We start from the raw sequence: 22,384 nt of genomic DNA on the forward strand, positions 1-22,384 counted from the left end.
ATACATTCCTTAGTATGAAAAGTATAGTAGCTTCCAAGATTAATTCCTTGAATCTTCCCATTTGGAATTTGCTGTTGGTAAAATCATTAGTCAGTTCCACCATTTAGAATTTAAAAACTTTCTGAGACCACTGTCATCACCTTTACAAAAAGAAAAACCCTTCCCTTTACCCCAGATGGTGGTTGCGTCTTTGAGTAAATCCCACATCACATCAATACACTGTGATCACTGCCACCTAGTGATTCCTTTGTCTGCGGATTCTTGATGCATGAATAATCACTGCCTTGATTAATCAGTTAAAAAACCCCATTATAAGACAATCTGATTTACTGGCCCACTCAATTTCTCTGTAGGGTTGTTCATTGTACTCATCGGAGTCGTTGGGCTTGTGGCGCACTCCTGCTCTCGACTTTGCTTTCCCAGACCAAACTGACTCAGCATTGCACTGTCCACAATGTCAACTGGATGCATATCCCTGCATTTTGTGTTTCCTGACTAGCGGCGTGACTCTTCCTCCCTTTCTGTCCTGTCTGTCCTTTCTGTACGCATTGTATTTCCCAGGTTCCAGGTCTGCGTTCCTTGTGTCTGTGTGACACCATGTCTCTCATATATCCCAACGATGTCTGCCTTCGATGTCTTCACCAGCGCCTCAGGTTTATCAAATTTGTTTGCTATACTCCTAGCATTGGTATACATGCACCTGTTCTTGCTCTTAGTTGCCCTAGCATGGCCCATGTGTTTACTTGTTCCATGATGACTCCAGGCAGTCCTTGAGATCCCCAGCACCTCGCTTTCCAGGCTGCTGCTCATTCCAATGGAGGCAGTCTAGGGGTCGCTTTCATCTCTGCCTGTGGCTGCTCTTAATCTATTGGTCTCTGAATTCCCCCCCAAGCCAGGAGTTTTCTGATCCACCTGACGCTGCCTCGATGGCGTCGGCAAATATTCTTGCACCCTTTCCGTTTAAGTGTATCCGATCCCTGTAGAAAATAACTCTCCTGTTAATAAGCACAGACCACACTGAGATTGGCGCCTCCGTAGCCAGGTGGGAAGGAGCAGCAGTGCGTAGCACACGCTTCTTGATTAGACCGGGGTTCGAGCCCGTCACCACCAAATACGGAGGATGCGGAAAGGTCAGGGAATGACCACCGCATATCCTGGAGCAATATGGCCATAGTTGCTAATGCTCCTAAAAAAAAAAAACCAAAAAAAAAAAAAAAACCACACTGAGAAAAGTTCTCCCCATGAGCTTTGCAGAATCTCTCCAGAGCTGAATTGATTGACGGGTCTCTCATCATATACTCTTTCCTTTGTTTCTGGGCAGAAATGTTGCCCCGGGGGCTCACATCTGGTGAGTATGGGCTTGGCATACCCAGGGTCCCGAGCTGGATATCATCATTCTTTTCTTTCTTGGTGATTCCCTTCTACTTTTGTCTCTCTCTCTCTCTCAGGGTGACTTGGGAACTTTTTTTTTTTTCCTGGTGCAGCATAAGCCTCAGGCTTCCTTGCACCATATGGCTATTAATAATAATAATAATAATGATAATAATGTATATGTTATACACAGGGTCCGCAAATTCACGAACCCTATTTTTTAATAGGGTCTGTGAACTTTTTCTTGATTTCTGAAAGGGTCCGTAAATCTCAGTAGTTTGGGAACCACTAATGTAGAAGATTCCACTGTTTTTAGCCTCGAAGCCAAAACCTCTACCTTATTCTTCGGCAGTTCGAGATCCCTAATGAGGTCATTAAGTTCACTTTCTGTGATCAAACTAATAGAGTAAGCACATCTGCGAAAAGATCTAAATCTCCGAAACACTTCCTAGTTCATTTCAAAAATATACATGGTCTCAATTATAATCTCAACGATGTTCATTTCCACTTGCAGTCTGCCAAACCCCATGTATTTTTTCTGACAGAAGCTCAGTTATCTGTTGATTCAACTACTCTCATCTCAGTTGCCCAAATTATTCGCTGCATGATTCCTTTCACCTCAAAGGTGGTGGTACTTGTCCATATGTCCATTCTGATATTCCCTGTCAGAGACTTGGTAATTTAGAATCTCCTCTCTTTGATCTTCTCTGACTTAAAATCTCTCTAACTCGTTGCGCCAAATTTATCTATTGTCGCTACTGTTCTCCCAACTCCACTAATCACTTGGAGCTCTTTCACTTCCTCTCTTTGCAACTTGATTTTCTCCAGTCCAACTTTCCTAACAGTGAGATAATTTTCCTTGGTGATTTTAATGTTCACAACTTCACCTGCTTCCGTTTTCTAGTCACACTGACCCAGCTGGTCGAGATGCCGAGGCTTTTGCAATTACTAATGACCTTGTACAGATTGTTCATTTACCTACAAGAATACTGAAAAATCCTAACCATACAGCCAACACATTTGATCTTTTACTCACAAACAATCCTTCTAAGTACACTGTCGAAGTGAGTGGTCATTTAGGCACCTCAGATCACAACTTAGTGATTGTCTCTTCTCCAATGGAGAAGAGAGACAATCACCAAGTTTTGATCTGCTTTTATCTATTGGCTATTCCCAACCTCGTGTTGTTTGGTATTACAAGAATGCAAAATGGGATGACCTGCGGGATTTTGTTTCTTCTTTTCCTTTTCCTTCTTTATCTTTGGTGACTCCGATTTCTAGGCAAAATGACACATATCTCTTTTGGGGATTATCCTGACTTCTAATCGCTCTTGGAACAAGCATTACAAATATTGCTTCCTCTGCATCTAGAAAACTTGGTTTTCTCTTTCGCTCTCGGCATTACTTTTCTTCCAAACAGCTATTCAGCTCGGTACAAATCACAAATCAGCCCCACCATGGAATATTGTTCCCACATCTGGAGTGGTGCCCCCAAAACCTCTCTCTCAGGCTTCTAGATTCCATTCAGAAGAGGGCAGTTAGGTTAATTAATAACTCCTCTCTAACAGAGTCTCTCCACTCGCTGTCTCATAGACATACTGTTTCTGCTGCATGCCTTTTGTACAGATACTTCCATGGACACTGTTCTTCTCAATTGGCTTTTATAATTCTCGCTCTCTCTTACAAAACAGTCCGAACACGTGCTGCCACCAGCCAACATCCATTTACTGTCCAACTTCAAACTCACAGAACCAACTTTTCATCATCCTTGTTTATTCATGCAACTGCCATTTTCTGGAACAACCTTCCTTCATACGAATGTCCTGAAAATTACAGTCTACAGAAGTTCAAGTCTAATGTCAACAAATATCTTCTTTCGTCTTCTCAACCTCCAACCTATGCACGGTACTAAGTACTATAGGTTCTAAAACCTCTCGTGTTTGGGGTTTTCAAAAAAAAAAATAAATAAAATATGCACCTGCTGACCCTGCACTGGCTAAGCCACTGAACAGTAGTAATCCTTCATAGCATAGAAAGTAATCCATATAGTGTGGGTAGTGGAGAATGTTTTCTGCTTCAAATGGATGGAAAGTACTTGTCAATATTCCATCTGGAAATAATGTCAAGTGGCGTGAAGACATTAACAACAGGTGTTTTATTTTGAAAAGTCCCGTGCGGTAAAATCAAGCAGAAATTTACCCTTTATGTTACCAAAAGTTGGGACCCCACTCTTAGGGTGCAAAAATGAGGCACTTTTCACAGGCTCCATGACGTTAATAAAATATGCTTTACATTTAATATTCAATACCAAATTTCTACTTTCTCTCTACCCCCAAATACAAAATATCATTTCTTATTTATTGTACTGTTAGGTTTTCACTATCCACGATTTGATAGGTGGAACAGGATCAGGTATGTCTGCCAGGGGCAAAGGTTAATGACGTTGTAGAGCGAATATCATCTTTTAAGGGCACAAAAGGTGATATAGTTGTACACGTTGGCACTAATAATATTAAGAGTAGGAGACCGGCAGAATTACTTAACAAGTACAGGTCACTGTTGAACAAAAGCCGAGAATTAGGGTTGAATTTGAAAGTGTCTGCAATTCTGCCCAGACACGATAGGAGGGAGTATATGATGAGAGCCTTGTCGATCAATTTGGCCCTGGAAAGATTGTGCAAGGCTCAAGGGGTAAAATTTTTTCAGCCTGGACTGTACTTGTTAACAGGAGAGATTGCTTCTACAGGGATGGGATACACTTAAATAGAAAGGGTGCAAGAATATTTGCTGATGCTATCGAGGCAGTGTTAGGTGGGTCGGAAAACTGCTAGCTTGGGGGGAGACAAAGAACAATAGATTGACAGTAGCCACTGGCAGAGGTGAAAGAGATTCTTGCACTGCTTCTATTAGAATGAGCAGAAGCCTGAAAAACAAGATGCATGATATTTCAGAGACTGCTGGGAGCCATTGCGGTACAAGTAAACACATGGGTTGTGTTAGGGTAGCTAAGAATAGAAACAGGTGCAGGTATACTTGCGTGTACACCAATGCTAGGAGTTTAGTAAAGAAATTTGATAAATTTGAGGTATTGCTCAAAACATCAAAGGCAGATATTGTTGGGATATCAGAGACGTGGTGTCACACAGATATAAGGGATGCAGAACTGCAATTTGGGGAGTACAATGTCTACAGAAAGGATAGACAGGATAGGAAGGGGGGGGTTATGCTATTAGTTAAGAAACACATAAAAACAAGGAAGTGAAGCCAGTCGACATCGCTGGACAGTGCAGTGTTGAGTCAGTTTGGTGTGACATAAGCATTGGAAGATCAAAATTGAGAGTAGGAGTGTACTATAGGCCTAATGACTCTGATGAGTATAATAAGAAACTGTACAGGGAAATAGAGTGGGCCAGTATATCAGAGAGTCTTATAATGGGGGATTTTAATTTCCCAGATATTGACTGGAATTTGTGGGTTGGTCACTCACACACTAGCAATGCTTTTGTGGATTTATTGGATGATTGTTTTCTACATCAGCATGTTCGGGAGGCAACTAGAGGGAGTAATACTCTGGATTTGATTATCAGCAGTGATTCTTCATGCATTAAGAATCTGCAGATAAATGAACCACTAGGTGGCAGTGATCACAGTGTGCTGAAGTGGGATTTACTCAAAGAGGTAACTACCATTAGGGGTAAAGGGAAGGGTTATTGCTTCCGTAAAGGCGACTACGATGGACTGAGACAGTATTTAAATTCTATACAGTGGGACCAACTGATGATGTTACCAACAGCAAATTCAAAATGGGAAGCATTCAAAGAACTTATCTTGGAAGCTACTAGGCTTTACATACCAACTAAGAAATATTGTTCAAGGTTTAGGCCAAAATGGATGTCAGATGAACTAATGAGGCATATGGTAGAGAAGAAAAATGCATGGGATACTTACAAATTAACACATGACACAGAAGCCTATGATAGATACAAGTTGATATGCAACCAAGTTACAAAGGAGGTTAGGCAGGCAGGCGAAGGCAGATTACGAGAAATCCTTGGCAAGGAATGCAAAGAAAAACAGCAAAGAGTTTCTTACTTATGTAAACTCTAGAAGGAAGGGGATGAATCAGAATGGTCCACTTGATATTAATGGGTCAACTGTTGATGATCCTGCTCAGGTAGCTAACATACTAAATGAATATTTTGCATCGACATTCACACATGAGGAGTTATCCAGCGAGGGGAATGCCAGAGGTGTATTCAACTCTAGTAGTAAGCTACAGAATCTTGAAATAACTGGGAGTAAAGTGAAGGAGAAACTGTTGAAGATAAACACAAGAAAGGCACCCGGGGTGGATGGGATCTATCCAGTTATATTAAAGGAGGCAGCAAAGGAAGTAAGCAAACCCTTAGCCATAATTATGAGAGCTTCCTTGGACTCAGGGGAGGTACCCATAGACTGGAAATGTGCAAATGTGACCCCAATTCACAAAGGAGGATCAAAGGGTGACACAAGTAATTATAAACCTGAGAGCTTAACTTCTGTTCCAGGAAAATTAATGGAGGCACTGGTTAAAGAAGCACTGCAGGATCATTTAGACAAGACTTCAGTTATAGCTCGGACACAGCATGGTTTTGTTAAGGGGAAGTCTTGCCTGACCAATTTGATTGGATACTATGATGCAGTCACAAAAGAACTGGATGCAGGGAATAGCTTTGATATTATATACTTGGACCTTAGAAAGGCTTTTGATACTGTTGCACATGGAAGACTGCTACACAAATTGGAGCAGTGTGACATCGGAGGCAAATTGTTGCTATGGATAAAGGGGTGGTTGAGGGGGAGAAGACAGAGAGTTGTAATCAATGGACACTGCTCATCGTGGACTAATGTTATTAGTGGAGTCCCTCAGGGCTCAGTGTTGGGTCCATTATTGTTTTATGTATTTATAAATGATATTGATGATGGTATATCAAGCTTAATGTCCAAGTTTGCAGACGATACAAAGGTTGGCAGGGTTGTCAAGGACACTACTGACACTATGCTACTGCAACAGGATCTGGAAAGGTTGAGCAGATGGGCTGAGAGGTGGCAAATGAAGTTTAACATTGACAAATGTAAAGTGCTACACATGGGAAACAGCAACCCCAGAGCAACGTATCAACTCTGTGGTACTACACTGACAGTGGTAGAGAATGAAAGGGACTTGGGGGTGGTTGTGCAGGCAGATATGAAGTTCTCTGAGCAGTGCAGACGGGCTGCAAGAGTAGCTCATGGAGTATTGTCAATGATATACAGGAATTTTTCCAGCAGGGATAAGGAAGTGATTATTCCCTTGTATAAGGCAATGGTCAGGCCACACCTAGAGTACTGTCTACAAGTCTGGAGGCCTCATTTCAAGAAGGATGTAGAGCTGCTGGAACGAGTACAGAGAAGGGCAACAAGATTAGTGAATGGAACAAAGGGGTGCTCTTATGAAGAAAGGCTTAAGTTTTGCAAATTACAGTGTCTGGAGACTAGGCACCAGCGAGGTGATCTGATAGAGGTGTATAAAGCCTTGAATGGTTTGAGCATGCTCAATGCTGATGGGATTCTTCCTCTAGCTCAGAAAAATCACCTGAGAGGGCATAAATTCCAATTGAGGAAAGACAGATGTAGGATAGACGTGCGGAAATTTGCCTTTAGCCAGAGGGTGGTTGGTTGGTGGAACAGACTTCCATCCCTTGTAGTGGAGGTTGATAGCCCAAATAAGTTTAAGGCTCAGCTGGACAGGTATTATGAATGAACAGAGGGGGTGAAGTGGAAGTGGGGTTTTTTTTTTTTTTTGGCTGATGCTGCATAAGCTTGCTTTCTTGCATCAAATGCCTCTACTAATGCTAATACCAGAGCGATAGGTAGTCAGGGCTTTTTTTGGGACGGTATGCAACAGTAAGGCATATGAGCACCTTTATTAACACATCACATGTGACATTTGGATGCAGTACATTTCGAAAAATGTAATATTCAGTAAATTTTTTCCACATGTTTACCTATTATTCAAATAAGCTTTAGTTATTTAACTAAATTTGCATGTTTCACTGTCTATTGTTAAGATATTTGCTATATAAAACTTTGCAACCATTTTTAGAATTTTAAATTACTCAATTGGACCTCTGTTTAACAAACTCCTTTATAGCTAATTTTTCTATTTAGCGAATTTTTTTGAATTCCCCTTGGTAATTACATTTAAAATAGTTTCTGTTGAGTAAAGAAAATTTTCATACAATGAACAGATTAGGAGAGACTTAAGGGTACACACTGTTCGCACTTCTGGGAATTAGTGCTGCTGCTGCTGCTAGGCATGAATTAAGAGAGCTAAAGGGATTACCGTTCTACAACTTACTGGTCCTCTTAAAACTTATCTGGCCACCATTCCCACATCCTGAGACATCATACTGGTGAACAATGTACATCAAGGGGTATTCCCAAATTCTCTAATAGCGAATTAGCAGATAATGATTTTCTTTTACCCTGACAAATAATCATCTGTTGTTTCGAGGAAGTGCGTCATTCCCACTTTTCCATAAATTTTCCCTATCTCTGTTTCAGTTCATGAATATCCAAATGACTCCGACATTTTGGACAATTTCAAAAAAAGAAAAAAAAATTCAAATTTCACAACTAGTGACAATATCGATGATGAGAGAAGGAAAATGAGGACAATGAAGGTATTAAAACTTCTAAACATAAAATGTTGGCAGCTTTTGAAACTTCGTTGAGGCCTGCAGTGTGAATAAAATGTCCTTGAAATTACAAAGTACGATAAAACAAATGTGGACATAACGAGATGTACACTAAAATCCAGTGTACAACAAAAGATAACCAAATATTTTTCAAAATAATTCTTAATATTGTGTGCATCGGGTATGTATGGAAAAAAAAACCGTGTCTTAATATGTTATGTATTAATAAATCATTTTGAAATGTTAGAAAATTTATTTCTTCCCACTTATTTCTGATTTATTTACCATATTTTACTCTATTTCTAAATGTTGAATTATTTTTCATTGTGGAAAAGGTCATATTACTTTATAACAAAATTTTGCAGGAAAACAATCAATTACGTTATATAGAGGTCTGACTGTAGATTTATTTTATTAGGGTTCATCCCACTTTTGCAGGTATTCTGTTCATCTAAGAAGTAACACTAATTTAGGCAAACTCATGTAACTTTTTCTTTTTACATGTCTCTCTTTGGAAATACCATTTCCCAAGGGCTCGTACTGGTTCCCTACTAGTTTTTCTGCAGCTATTCTTACAATGTAAAAGTTTGTTCAACATTAATAACTTTGTATTTGTGCATTTTCAACTTAGACGCAGAGCTAGATTTAAACATGTTGTGACCCTAAGTTATAACATGTACGAGGCCCTTCACTGGTTAACTGTGACAATATTCAAAAAGAATTTTTGAGGTGGAGCGATGCCCCTTGTATTATGAGGCCCTAAGCTGTAGCTTGTTTAGCTTATGTGTAAATCCGGCCTTGCTTAGTAGATGCAACAGTTTTATTTAACTGCCCATGAAATAGAGTGGTAACGAGATTGCAAGTGAATTAGCATTTAAAAAAAAAGTGTCTTGAACAGAAAAGTAAAAAATTAAAAGAATTACTTTTCATCTTCCACAGTTAAGAAATCAAAAACAAGTGAGAATGCAAGTGAAGACATAAGTGAAGACTACAGAGGCGTGTCAAAAGTTGTTTTTGTTCCTGATGGTATCCATGTCAAACAGCAAGGGATGAATGGCATAAACGCCTGACTAAGGTTGCTGGGACTATTGATCAAAAAAATATATTCATGTGCAAACTAAATAATTGGCTAAATTATCAAAATAAGAGACTTGGCTGTGCATTATATAAACAAATTGGAACTATTGGAGTGGAAAATAAAATGGGCATGAAGATTTCAAAGGATTGAGCAAACAATGAAGTTACCGATTTTGGCAAAAACAGACAGCAACTATTGTCTTTAAGGAAAAAGAAACAAAAAAACACTGGAATTAGGGAGATTTTTTTTTTTTTTTTTTTTTTTTTTTGATTTGGTAGTTGTTGGCGCATCGGCTTCTGTGGCCATATTGCACCTCCCAAGGTTTTTGCAGTACTTTGATCCAAGCCCGAGGCGGGAATCGAACCCGCGACCTTTGGGTTGCCGGGCAGGTACTTTACCCACTCGGCTAGCCCGGTCGGCAATTAGGGAGAGGCAAGTCACATGATCGATCACGTTGCATGGCATCATCCACACAAAGGAACATGGAAGACAGGTGGTGCTGCTTAGGGGCAGCGGCTACAATTAAAACCAGCTTTTTTTTAGAGAGCTGGTTGTTAAAAATTTACCAGCACACCCCCCTGTTTATATCTATAGAAAGTTGTAAATGTCTTTTAATGGTCTGAATATTTCATAAGTGGCAAGATATAACAAGATCACCAGCAAATATACAGTTCAGATCGGCAGTACTGGGGACATTGTGTCATGATGTTTAGCCTAAGTGAAAAAAAAAAAAATGTAGCGCTGAGCATCAATCCCTGTGGGACACCTTCCTGTGTATAAAATGAGAATGCAGTTTGATAATGGATTTGAATATTCTGTGTCAAAGAAAATATTGAATGAATTACAGTAAGTGTACTCACGATCCCAGGGAATAAAGTTCTAGCAGTATTCCATACCTCCAGGCAGTGTTAAAAAGCTCTTTCAATATTAAGACTTACCATTATAAGATTTTCATTTTTGACAAAAACATTATGGATGTTTGTCTCGGCTTTGATTATAAGATCCAGAATGGATCTATATTGTGAGAATCCAAATTGATTGTCACTTATCAGTATTTTAGTTTCAAGTACCCAGGTAGGTTGTTTGTGTATCATTGTTTTAAGCATTTTACTTAGGCAGCTGATGAGAGCAACTGGTCAGTAATTTTGCAGAAGTGATTAATCCTTTCCTGGTTTAGGAAAGGCTAAAATAATGGAGTGATGCCAGGAAGAGGGATATGTACCTTCAAGAAAAATCTGGTTACAAAATGTTAGCAGTAAATTCAAGGTTATACTGTTTAGCTGTTTCAGCATTGCACAAAGAATTCCATTGTGTCTGGCTGTGCTATTGGGTAATCTATTTAGTGCTGCTTAGAGTTCAAGTAGATTAAAAGGCTGATTGTGGGCAAAATGTTGGGAAGTATGAAAATTTATCTTGTACCTTTCTGCTAAAACTTTGATATGTAGAAAATAACTGTCGTATGCCGAAATGACAGACATTTGAGAGAAAGTCTCTGCAATGAGGTTAGCTGTTTCTTGAGGAGAAGACATTTCCTGTCCATTCGTGGTTAACCCCATTTATTCTTCAGGGCACATGTGCAGAAAAGAAATATGCTCTTGGTTGGTACATGCAAAACTCGAGCTCATATTTTTGTTATCAGTTTACTAAATACAGTGAAACTTCCCTTTAATGGACAGCCATGGGGAACGAAAATGTGTCCGTTAGAGAGAAGTGTCCGCTAACAAGAAGTCTGAGGGAGAAAAAAAAAAAAGAAAGAAAGAAAAATCGTTAAACGTTTAATGTAAAATTAAATTGAAATACATACAGATTTTGAACAATATTTTTGTAAATAATATACAATTACATACACAAGAGATAAAGAAAAATCATTAAATGTTTAATGTAAAATTAAATTAAATCATATACAGATTTTGCACAATATTTTTGTAAATAATATACATACAATTGTGCTATGCATATTATGACTTTATCTTAAGAAAAATACGTACAGTAATCACTTATTTTCTTCTGCACCTTCTTCCGGCTGATAATTTTGTTTTCAACATTTGTTTGGAGTAAAGAAACCATCAAAAGTCCTTCAGTATCTTCTTCAGTGGCAAAAAACATTTTTAAACGATTGATTTGTATGAGCGCTTCTTCTATTTTCATCGGTGGTTCGTCGTTAATATGTTCTTCGACAGAATGACCTCCTTCCATTTCTTCATCCTCGTGAGGAACTTCTTGAAAAATATCGATGATAATGTCGTTGATATCTAGAGCACCATCTTCTGTAGTGAGGTTCGAGTCTATATCTTTGTAGCCAGGGTCACTTGTAGCGGAAGTATCGTACATTATCAATAGATGTTGAAGTTCTTGTTCTTCTTGGTGCTCCACATTGCTGTTCACAACTTCAATTTTTGTGTTTGAGAAGCCAGACTTTACAAAACAGTTCACGACAGTTTGTTTTCTAATTGCGTTTACTGAAGAGGAAATCCATTGAATCGCATCTAGGATGCTGATTTTCTTTGCAAGGTCACTCGCACATGTTACATCGTTCATGTTTGCAATTAGATGTCTTAAAACACGTTTTCTGTAGTGAAGTTTAAAATTTTTTATTATCCCTTGATCCAAGGGCTGACACTCTGCAGATGTGTTTGGTGGTAGAAAAACGATTTGAGTGCTGGACAATTCAATGTGCGGGTGAGATGCAGCATTATCCATGAAAAGAATAATTTTTCTGTTTTGACGAATCATGTTTTGGTTAAAGTGACTTATCCATTCGCTCATGATATCTCGTCATCCACGCTTTTTTATTAGAGTTCCCGTCAACATTCAAAAGATTCAACTTTATGCCCTTGAAACAATGAGGATTTTGTGGGTTTCCTATAACAAGAGGTTGTTCAAAGTCTCCCAGCATATTTGTACACAATAGTACAGTCAAGTGTTCCTTAGAAATTTTTCCGCCCTGGCACTTTTCGTTTTTTAGACTCATTGTGTTTTCAGGAAGAGCTTTAAAAAAACAACCCTGTTTCGTCACAGTTGTAAATATCCTTAGCTTCAAAATCACGACATAAATCTTCCAATTTGACGGTCCACTCTGTTACAACCCCAGTATCAACAGATCCACCTTCACCACTTACGGTTTTCCAAGAAATTTTATGCCGAGTTTTGAACTTGTCTAGCCATCCCACAGAAGCTTTTAACTCATTTACTCCCACAGATTTCGCAACCTCCAAAGCCTTTTCCCTAATAATAGGCCCATTAATGGGGATTTTTTTAGCACGTGCGCGACAAATTTGAAGTCCAACAGTTTTCGGGAATGATTTTTGAACCTGATCATTTCCGTGTTGCCAAAATTGTTTGAGCAGTTCATTTTTTTTCTTTAGGATGTTGCTTACCTGCGTCTTCCCAATTTTGAATTTTGCAGTGAGATTGCGAACACTATTTTTTTGCCGATCATACGCATTAATGAGTTCGACTATCTTTTAAAGTTAAATGTTTACGAGAAGACATTGTGAACTTCACACGACACTGAACAAAACTGAAAACTGAAACTGAAAAGACGAAAGGCCGACCATATTCCCCCCTCCCTGCACACACCGAATTCATCAGAAGTTTTACACGTGCCTTAAAATTCTTGAAAAAGGGTTTAGAACCGCGACGTAAACCTTGATAAAATTCAGAGAATCGGAAATAGAAAATAAACACACGACTGAGGCAATACGTGGAAGAAACGTTCCTAGAAAAAGGGCCGTGAGATCGCCCGCTGTCCGTTATGGGGAGATCAAATTAAGTGCTAATCTAAACGAAACAGTGCAGATTGCCTGTCCGTGTCTGTTACAGAGAATGTCCGCTAGACAGAAGCTGCAAACACGTTAAAACCAATGGAGGTGAGTTGGGGAATTTGAAAATGTCCATTGTAGAGAGATGTCCATTAGCGAGAGGTGTCCGTTAGGAGAAGTTTCACTGTATATAAATCATGAATTATTACTATTTTTTAATATATTTAGTTAATGACTGATTACTAATTAATGTATTACTGAAATACATGTACTTTGCAGATATGTGAAATATGTTGCATTTCAATTTTTACTAATGTCAAGACAATATGACATTGTGAGGTATAAGCAGTAAAGTGAAAACAATTATTTTTATATATTATTAGTTAACTGAATAATCAATTTACCACAGGGGCTCACATCTGGTGAGTATGGGCTTGGCACACCCAGGGTCCTGAGCTGGATATCATCATTCTTCTCTTTATTGGTGATTCCCTTCTACTTCTGATTCTCTCTCTCTCTCTCTCTCTCTCAGGGTAATTCAGAATTTTTTTTTTATTATTTTGTTTTATTTGGTTCGTGCAGCATAAACCTTAGGCTTCCTTGGACCATATGGCTAATCATAATAATAATAATTCTGATTATTTGTAATAGGATAATTATTTATTTTCACTTCTATTAATCAAAGAAAAATAAAAAATTTAGCTCACAATATTTTGCAATAATCCCTCTGGAAATATTAGCAAGTGAACTGCATAAGGAGGTGATTATTCCCTTGTATAAGGCAATGGTCAGGCCACACCTAGAGTACTATATACAGGTCTGGAGGCCTCATTTCAAGAAGGATGTAGAGCTGCTGGAACGAGTACAGAGAAGGGCAACAAGAATAGTGAATGGAACAAAGGGGTGCTCTTACGAAGAAAGGCTTAAGTTTTGCAAATTACAGTGTCTGGAGACTAGGCACCAGCGAGGTGATCTGATAGAGGTGTATAAAGCCTTGAATGGTTTGAGCATGCTCAATGCTGATGAGATTCTTCCTTTAGCTCAGAATAATCACCTGAGAGGGCATAAATTCAAATTGAGGAAAGACAGATGTAGGATAGACGTGTAGAAATTTGCCTTTAGCCAGCGGGTGGTTGGTTGGTGGAACAGACTTCCATCCCTTGTAGTGGAGGTTGATAGCCTAAATAAGTTTAAGGCTCAGCTGGACAGGTATTTTGAACGAACAGAGGGGTGAAGTGGGTTTTTTTTTTTTTTTTTTTTTTTGGCTGATGCTGCATAAGCTTGCTTTCTTGCATCAAATGCCTCTACTAATGCTAATGCATTATAAATTTCAAACATCGCTGTATAGCTTGTCCTTGAATGCAAATGACTACAGTTACTTTTCTTGGAGGTACCACATGCTTTCACCTGGATACTTCCTTCCAGTAAAATCATATTAGGAGTCCTTTATTGTACCTAAAGTAATTCATTATATTGGAGGAAACAGTTTTTGCTCCTAACTGATGTAACACTTTCGAATTTTCCCGATGTGAATTATCTGAACACAATGTAAATTAGAAGGACAATAAAAGAGTTGATAATTGGTGCCATTCGTGGGAAGCATTCCGACAAACAAATTTTCTGTTTTTTTTGTCTTGTTGTTGTCTTGTTATTTTCTGTTTGTTTATCTTGGGATCTCATATGACCATGTAGTCAAGGATGACTACATGGTCATATGAGATCCCAAGATAGATAGATAGATAGAGAGAGAGAGAGAGAGAGAGAGAGAGAGAGAGAGAGAGAGAGAGAGAGAGAGAGAGAGAGAGAGCGAGAGAGAGAGAATACAACAAACTGCACTGCATTTAGCAGTTACCAGCTTGATTGTGTGAAATTGAACATCTGCCAAAAACCACAGTAAAACAAAAGAAGAGATAGGGAGTAAATCTATTTTTCAGTGGGGTATATCTTTTTATTGCAGCTCAGAACAGCATATGACCATGGATGCTGAATTTATTTGGCTTATGTACTAAAACCAAATTTCTCCCTTTGTGATAATATCAAAGCATACCAAGGAAATATTTTCTAACAATACTTTTTGAAAAGCCCATTAACCATAATCCATTACCTTTGTATTGTTCGAAAATATTGCAATTTTATGAACAATACACATTTCAAAAAACAATCGATTTCATGGAGGATGATTTTTTTCCTTCTTTTGCGCACCAGTTTTAGAAGTTTATAATGCAGCTATCAATAGAAATATTTTCTTGAAATTTCGTTAGAAGATCAAATATACATCCAGGAAACTGCTGTTCCGTTCCCTAAAAACAATTAGCATTAGTAGAGGCATATGATGCAAGAAAGCAAGCTTATGCAGCATCAGCCAAAATAAAAAAAATAAATTAAAAAAAAAAAAAAAACACTTCCACTTCACCCCTCCATTCATTCAAAATATCTGTCCAGCTGAGCCTTAAATTTATTTAGGCTATCAACTTCCACAACGTGGGATGGAAGTCTGTTCCACCAACCAACTACCCGCTGGCTAAAGGCAAATTTCCGCACATCGATTCTACATATGTCTTTCCTCAATCTGAATTTCTACACTCTCAGGTGATTATTCTGATCAAGAGGAAGAATCCCATCCGCATTGAGCATGCTCAAACCATTCAAGACTTTATACACCTCTATCAGATCACCTTGCCGGTGCGTAGTTTCCAGACACTATAATTTGCAAAACTTAAGCCTTTCTTCGTAAGAGTACCGCTTTGTTCCATTCACTAATCTTGCTGCCCTTCTCTGTACTCGTTCCAGCAGCCCTACATCCTTCTTGAAATGAGGCCTCCAGACCTGTATACGGTACTCAAGGTATGGCCTCACCATACCATTATACAAGGGAATAATCACCTCCTTATCCCTGCTAGAAAAATTCCTGTATATCACTGACAAGACATCATGAACTACTCTTGCCCTGTCTGCACTATTCAGAGAACTTCATATCTGCCTGCACAATTACCCCCAGGTCCTTTTCATTCTCTATCACTGTCAGTGTAGCACTACAGAGTTGATACGTTGTTCTGGGGTTGCTGTTTCCCATATGTAGTACTTTACATTTGTCAATGTTAAACTTCATTTGCCGCCTCTCAGCCCATCTGCTCAACCTTTCCAGATCCTGTTGCAGCAGCATAGCGTCAGTAGTGTCCTTAACAACCCTGCCAACCTTTGTATCATCTGCAAACTTAGACATTAAGCTTGATATACCATCATCAATATCATTTATAAATACAGAAAACAATAATGGACCCAACACTAAACCCTGAGGGACTCCACTAATAACATTAGTCCACGATGAGCAGCGTCCATTGATTACCACTCTCTGCCTTCTCCCCCTCAACCACCCCTATATCCATAGCAGCAATTTGCCACCAATGCCACACTGCTCCAATTTGTGCAGCAGCCTTCCATGCGCAACAGTATCAAAAGTCTTTCTAAGGTCCAAATATATAATATCAAAGTTATTCCCTGCATCCAGTTCTTTTGTGACTGCATCATAGTATCCAATCAAATTGGTCAGGCAAGACTTTCCCTTAACAAAACCATGCTGTGTTCGAGCAATAACTGAAGTCTTGTCTAGATGATCCTGCAGTGCTTCTTTAACCAGTGCCTCCATTAATATTTCTGGAACAGAAGTTAAAACTCACAGGTCTATAATTACTTTTGTCAGCCTTTGATCCTCCTTAGTGGATTGGGGTCACATTTGCACATCTCCAGTCTATGGGTATCTCCCCTGAGTCCAAGGAAGCTCTCATAATTATGGCTAAGGGTTTGCTTACTTCCTTTGCTGCCTCCTTTAATACAACTGGATAGATCCCATCCACCCCAGGTGCCTTTCTTGTGTTTATCTTCAATAATTTCTCATTCACTTTACTCTCAGTTATTACAAGATTATCTAGCTTACTGCCAGAGTTGAATACACCTCTGGCATTACCCTCCCTGATTAACTCATGTGTGAATGTCGATGCAAAATATTCATTTAGTTTGTTAGCTACCTAAGCAGGATCATCAACAGTTGAACCATCGATATCAAGTGGACCAATCTGATTCATCCCTTCCATCTAGAGTTTACATAAGTAAAGAACTCTTTGCTGTTTTTCTTTGCATCCTTTGCCAAAGATTTCTCGTAATCTGCCTTCGCCTGATTAACCTCCTTTGTAACTTGGTTACAGATCAACTTATATCTATCATAGGCTTCTGTGTCACATGTTAATTTATATGTATCCCATGCATTTTTATTCTCTGCCATATGTCTCATTAGTTCATCTTTTTTTTTTTTTTTTTTTTTTATGTGAACCCCATCTGACATCCATTTAGGCCTAAACCTTGAACAATATTTCTTAGTTGGTATATAAAGTCTAGTAGCTTCCAGGATAAGTTCTTTGAATGCTTCCCATTTTGAATTTGCTGTTGGTAACATCATCAGTTGGTCACTCTGTATAGAATTTAAATACTGTCTCAGACCATCGTAGTCGCCTTTACGAAAGCAAAAACCCTTCCCTTTACCCCTAATGGTAGTTACCTCTTTGAGTAAATCCCACTTCAGCACACTGTGATCACTGCCACCTAGTGGTTCCTTTATCTGCAGATTCCTAATGTATGAAGAATCACTACTGATAATCAAATCAAGAGTATTACTCCCTCTACTTGCCTCCCGAACATGCTGATGTAGAAAACAATCATCCAATAAATCCACAAAAGCCTTGCTAGTGTGTGAGTGACCAACCCACAAATTCTAGTCAATATCTGGGAAATTAAGACCCCCATTATAAGACTCTCTGATTTACTGGCCCACTCTATTTCCCTGTATAGTATTTTATTATGCTCATCAGAGTCATTAGGCCTATAGCACACTCCTACTCTCAATTTTGATCTCCCAATGCTTATGTTACACCAAACTAACTCGACACTGCAATGTCGACTGGCTTCACTTCCTTGGATTTTGTTTCTTAACTAATAGCATAACCTCTCCTCCCTTCCTATCCTTTCTGTACACATTGTACTCCCCAAATTCCAGTTCTGCATTCCTTATATCTATGTGACACCACGTATCTGATATCCCAACAATATCTGCCTTTGATGTTTTGAGCAATACCTCAAATTCATCAAATTTATTTACTAAACTCCTAGCATTGCTGCACACACAAGTATACATGCACCTGTTCCTATTCTTAGCTACCCTAACAATTACAATAGAGCAAACCTTTTTTAATCAAATGTGCATTGCAGTGTTATCAGTTTTACACCAGTTTATCCTGTTTCCAGCGTGACTTCCAATACATGAATTTCCTTGATTTTCTGTTAATAGGTGCAACACACACTGAAGAAAGGAAATACGATATTTTTGCCTTTCAGAGACAATTGTTACTACTGTTTCGCTTTATTGCTTCTTATGTCAACTAACAATAGCTTGTGTTTGTCTTTTGTTTGTTTTTTTGCCTTCTCGATATTGCTGTATGGAGAACTGACGCAATGGCAGAGTCAACTGTTCTCACGCTTCGGCCATAAACAACAACTCTCTGTAAACAGAGAGGCACGCTCTCTCAACATCAAAAAACAAATCAAGTATCATGTTTCATAAGCCCTAGGCTAGTTAAGGTGGGAGTTAGAAAAATAACTGAAAAAGTCCTAAAAAAATGCTTACTTGATGTCACATTTTTGTTGTTTGCATGAAATTGAAGAGAAATTTCTGAAAATTGGAGTGGGAAAATTCAAGAAAACAGTTCTGGCTCCAGCTATAGAGTTTCAGCTCTCTCGATAGAGTAAAAAAGTATAGAATTTATTTGTTGAACCCAGTAGGGGTGTTTAAACCCCAACAGAGCTGAATCAGGTCTGTTGGGAAATAAAAACTGAACATATCTGAAATGTAATGCATTGCATACACATTACCTAACTTGTCGGCGCCTCCGTAGCCAGGAGGGCAGGAGCAGCAGTGCGTAGTTCACGCTTCTTGATTAGACCGGGGTTCGAGCCCGTGACCACCAAATATGGAGGATGCGGAAAGGTCAGGGAATGACCACTGCATATCCCCGGAGCAATATGGCCTTAGTTGCTAATGCTCCTAAAAAAAAAAAGAAAAAAAAAACCTAACTTGTCTTTTTTTCCCCCAGTTGAGAAATGGCTATTTTGGTCTTCAGATAAAGATTTTAACAAGCCACTTTTGAAACAATTTGGCCATTTCCAAGCATGACATAATGCCTGGCATTATACACACACAAAACAAGAGGTGAAAAATATCATGTAATATAATCATAAAAATAAATATATTATGTATGCCTTTACAAATTTATACATACCCACTTTTTAAGGGCATCTTTAACAGGCTGACCTTTACCCTGTAAAATAAAAGTTATTAAATAACTGGGAAGTATTATTTATATAAGACTTATTCAGTTAGAAAAATTAAGAAAATATGAAAGAAAGATGTCTTTCATTATGAGGTTATGTGCTATACTACAAATAAGCAGCACTCCCATACAAATGAAAATATAGTGCTACTTATTTGCAATGTGGTGCCATTCTCCAGAGAGCCATTTTGATGAATAAAACTGGCTCTCTGGAGAATGGCACCTCATCAGTAGGAGGCCAAGCACTCCAATCACTGCAGTTCCTGACATACTTTTCCAATAATTTTAAAAATTATCTCCAATCTAATAACAATGATTTTCAAATAATATATATCAAATAATTGCGATATATTTTAGATAATAAGATCTAAATAAAAATAGATGATCCCCTTCTATAATAAACAAGAAATTTTTTTATTATGCCGAAGGTTAAATACCATTTCTATATAAAACTGCATCTCATTTTGCACACATCAGAATGCAGGTGGCTCAATTAGTACCATTGCAGTTGCTAACTTAGGCCACTAGAAATCTGTCAAGATATCACTAAGTCTCAAAACAGGCTGTCATGGCTGTATCTCTGAGCTTTTTATAACTAAAATATTCACTTCACCTCTTCTAGTGATGTTATTCAATTAAAAACAAAACTAATAATTTTAGGTTGACTCACAGAGAACAATGTCATTTATAATGTGAAATAAGCCCAACTTTTTGTTGTCAGTAGAGGAAACAAAGTGCCCCCAAGACAGAAATAAATTGCAGAGTAAAATTAGTATTAATATTAAAATTATGCAGGGAAGGACTTTACCTTGCCTCATTCATATATTCCCCATTTCCAATAAAAACTAACCAATTCTACATTAAACATTACTAAACCCTCTGCCTCGATCAGCATCATCATCTGTCATCATTCCGGTATTTCACAAGTCTACATATGAAGCCTCACCACCATGCCCTGTCTGTGTAGTTCTCTCCGTCATTGATTTCACTCCAGTTTCCTCCTCTCTTAATGACATTGGTCTTTATCATGTTTTTCCATCTCATTCTTGGTGTCCCCCTTGGTATTTTGTCCCTTAATTGTAAATCAAACATTCTTGTTAGCAAATGCCTCTCGTTTGTCCTCTTGACATGTCCAAACCATTTCAAATAGACCTTTCAATCCTATTCTGGAGTTTTTAAAACTGAATTCTCTCATTAATCATGTCATTCCTGATTTTGTCGCGTCTTGTCTTTCCGGCTATGCTCCTCACAAATCTCATTTCTGCCCGTTGAATTCTACTTTCATCCTTTTTGCTCATAGTCCAAGTTTCAGATGCATATGTCAGAATTGATACGTAAAAGGCCTGATATACAGCCTTCTTATACTTCAGTGGTATGTTCCTGTTCCAGACCAGATCTCTTGCCTGCCTATAGAAATTCCTGCCCACTTGTATCCTTCTACTCATTTCTTTGTCTATCACTGCAGTCTTGGTAATGGTGCTTCCTAGATACTTGAAGTTGTTAACCGTTTTTAGCTCTTTCCCTTCCATTGTAATGTATCCGTCAAGCTCGCCACTCCTCTTTAGAGCCATTACTTCACTCTTCTCCTGACTGAAAACCAGTCCAAATTCATTGGCCATACTGGCCCACATATCAACTTACCGTTGCACTTGTTCCCTGCTCTCTCTCCCCATATGCAGAGGTCATCTGCAAAGAGCATGACTTTCATCTAGTCCTGTCTAAGTTGTTCCATCACTCAACATTGCACATCATTCATGACAGCTATGAATAGTAGTGGTGACAGGATGCCTCCTTGCCTCAAACCTGATGTTATTTCTAAGCTCTCCGTCAACCCCATCACTGTTCTTACTTTGCTCACTATATCAGTGCACATATTCTCAATTCTCTCCACAAGATGTTCCTCTATCCCCAAGTTTCTCAAAACCTCCTACGCTTTCTCTCTCTTTACGGCATCAAACGCTTTCTTTATATCCAAAAATGCCATCCATAATTCTTTATTGTGCTCATAACACTTTTCCATCAGTTGCCTGATGAAGAAAATTAGATCCACCGTCAATCTGCCAAGCCTAAAGCCATACTGTTTCTCGGCCATCCTATTTTCAATTTTCCTCTTATCTTCTGCTGTAACACTCTCTCATACAGCTTACTCACATGTGATGCCAATGTAATGTCTCTATAATTGGAACAATTTTTCCTGTTCCCCTTCTTGAACAACGGGATGATCAAACCTTCTTTCCAGTCCTTCGGCACCTGCCTCTCATCCCAGCCAGATCTTACAGAACAGTTTGTATGTCCATGCTATCCCTGCCTCGCCTGCAGCCTCGACCAGCATGAAGGTATTGCCTAAAGGTAAAATTTATGAGTTCCAGCCTTCTTTCACTCCCTAATAGTTTTAATTTGTGCTGCCTAGTTCTTTTTTATTCTAAATAGTTAAGCTATGTAGTTCGTATTTTATGCAGTTCTTCATAGGGGCACCGATTAGCATTCCTTGCCAACCTGGTTGCCCTTCTTTGAAGCATCTCTAGATATTTTGCCTTTTGTTGGGTGTGGGGCTCCAGGGTACACTATTTCAAATCTGGTGAGTATGGGCTTGGCACACCCAGGGTCCTCAGCTGGATATCATCATTCTTCTCTTTCTTGGTGATTCCCTCCTACTTCTGATTCTCTCTCTCTCTCTCTCTCTCTCTCTCTCTCTCTCTCTCTCTCTCTCTCTCTCTCTCTCTCTCTCTCTGTCTAATTAATAATAATAAATGCTCTCACTCTCTCTCTGTCTAATTAATAATAATAAATGCTCTCTCTCTCTCTCTTATATTCATCTTACACTGAAAGATAATGACATTCTACTTCTTGCAAAGATTCTATAAATCATTAACAGTATGCCGTGTGCTTTCCTAGCAGCCATTTTACATATGAGCATAGTGAATTTCATATTTGGTTGTATCATAATCCCCAAGTCCTCTTCATCCTGAACCACTTTGAACTCCACCCCCCCTGCCCCCCATCCAGTTCATAAGTGACTGTTAGATTCATGTTTTCCAAAGTTGAAGCATTAATTACCATTTTTAAGATTATATTTGC

At 38.7% G+C, this 22,384-nt stretch overlaps 1 protein-coding gene across 1 annotated transcript in view; it reads right to left on the reverse strand.

Moving 5' to 3' along the window:
• The window catches only part of LOC150088379 (dynein axonemal light chain 1-like), a 173,251-nt gene that overhangs the window by 137,653 nt on the left and 13,214 nt on the right, over window positions 1-22,384 (reverse strand). The window contains exon 2 of the mRNA XM_090370753.1: window positions 19,256-19,294. Within this exon, the coding sequence (XP_090226879.1) occupies window positions 19,256-19,294 (39 nt within the window). The remainder of the gene's footprint in view (window positions 1-19,255; window positions 19,295-22,384) is intronic.

The sequence above is a fragment of the Mastigoproctus giganteus genome, chromosome 3, assembly GCF_048544385.1.
Source record: "Mastigoproctus giganteus isolate SK-2022 chromosome 3, ASM4854438v1, whole genome shotgun sequence".
NCBI classification, from domain to species: Eukaryota; Metazoa; Arthropoda; class Arachnida; order Uropygi; family Thelyphonidae; genus Mastigoproctus; species Mastigoproctus giganteus.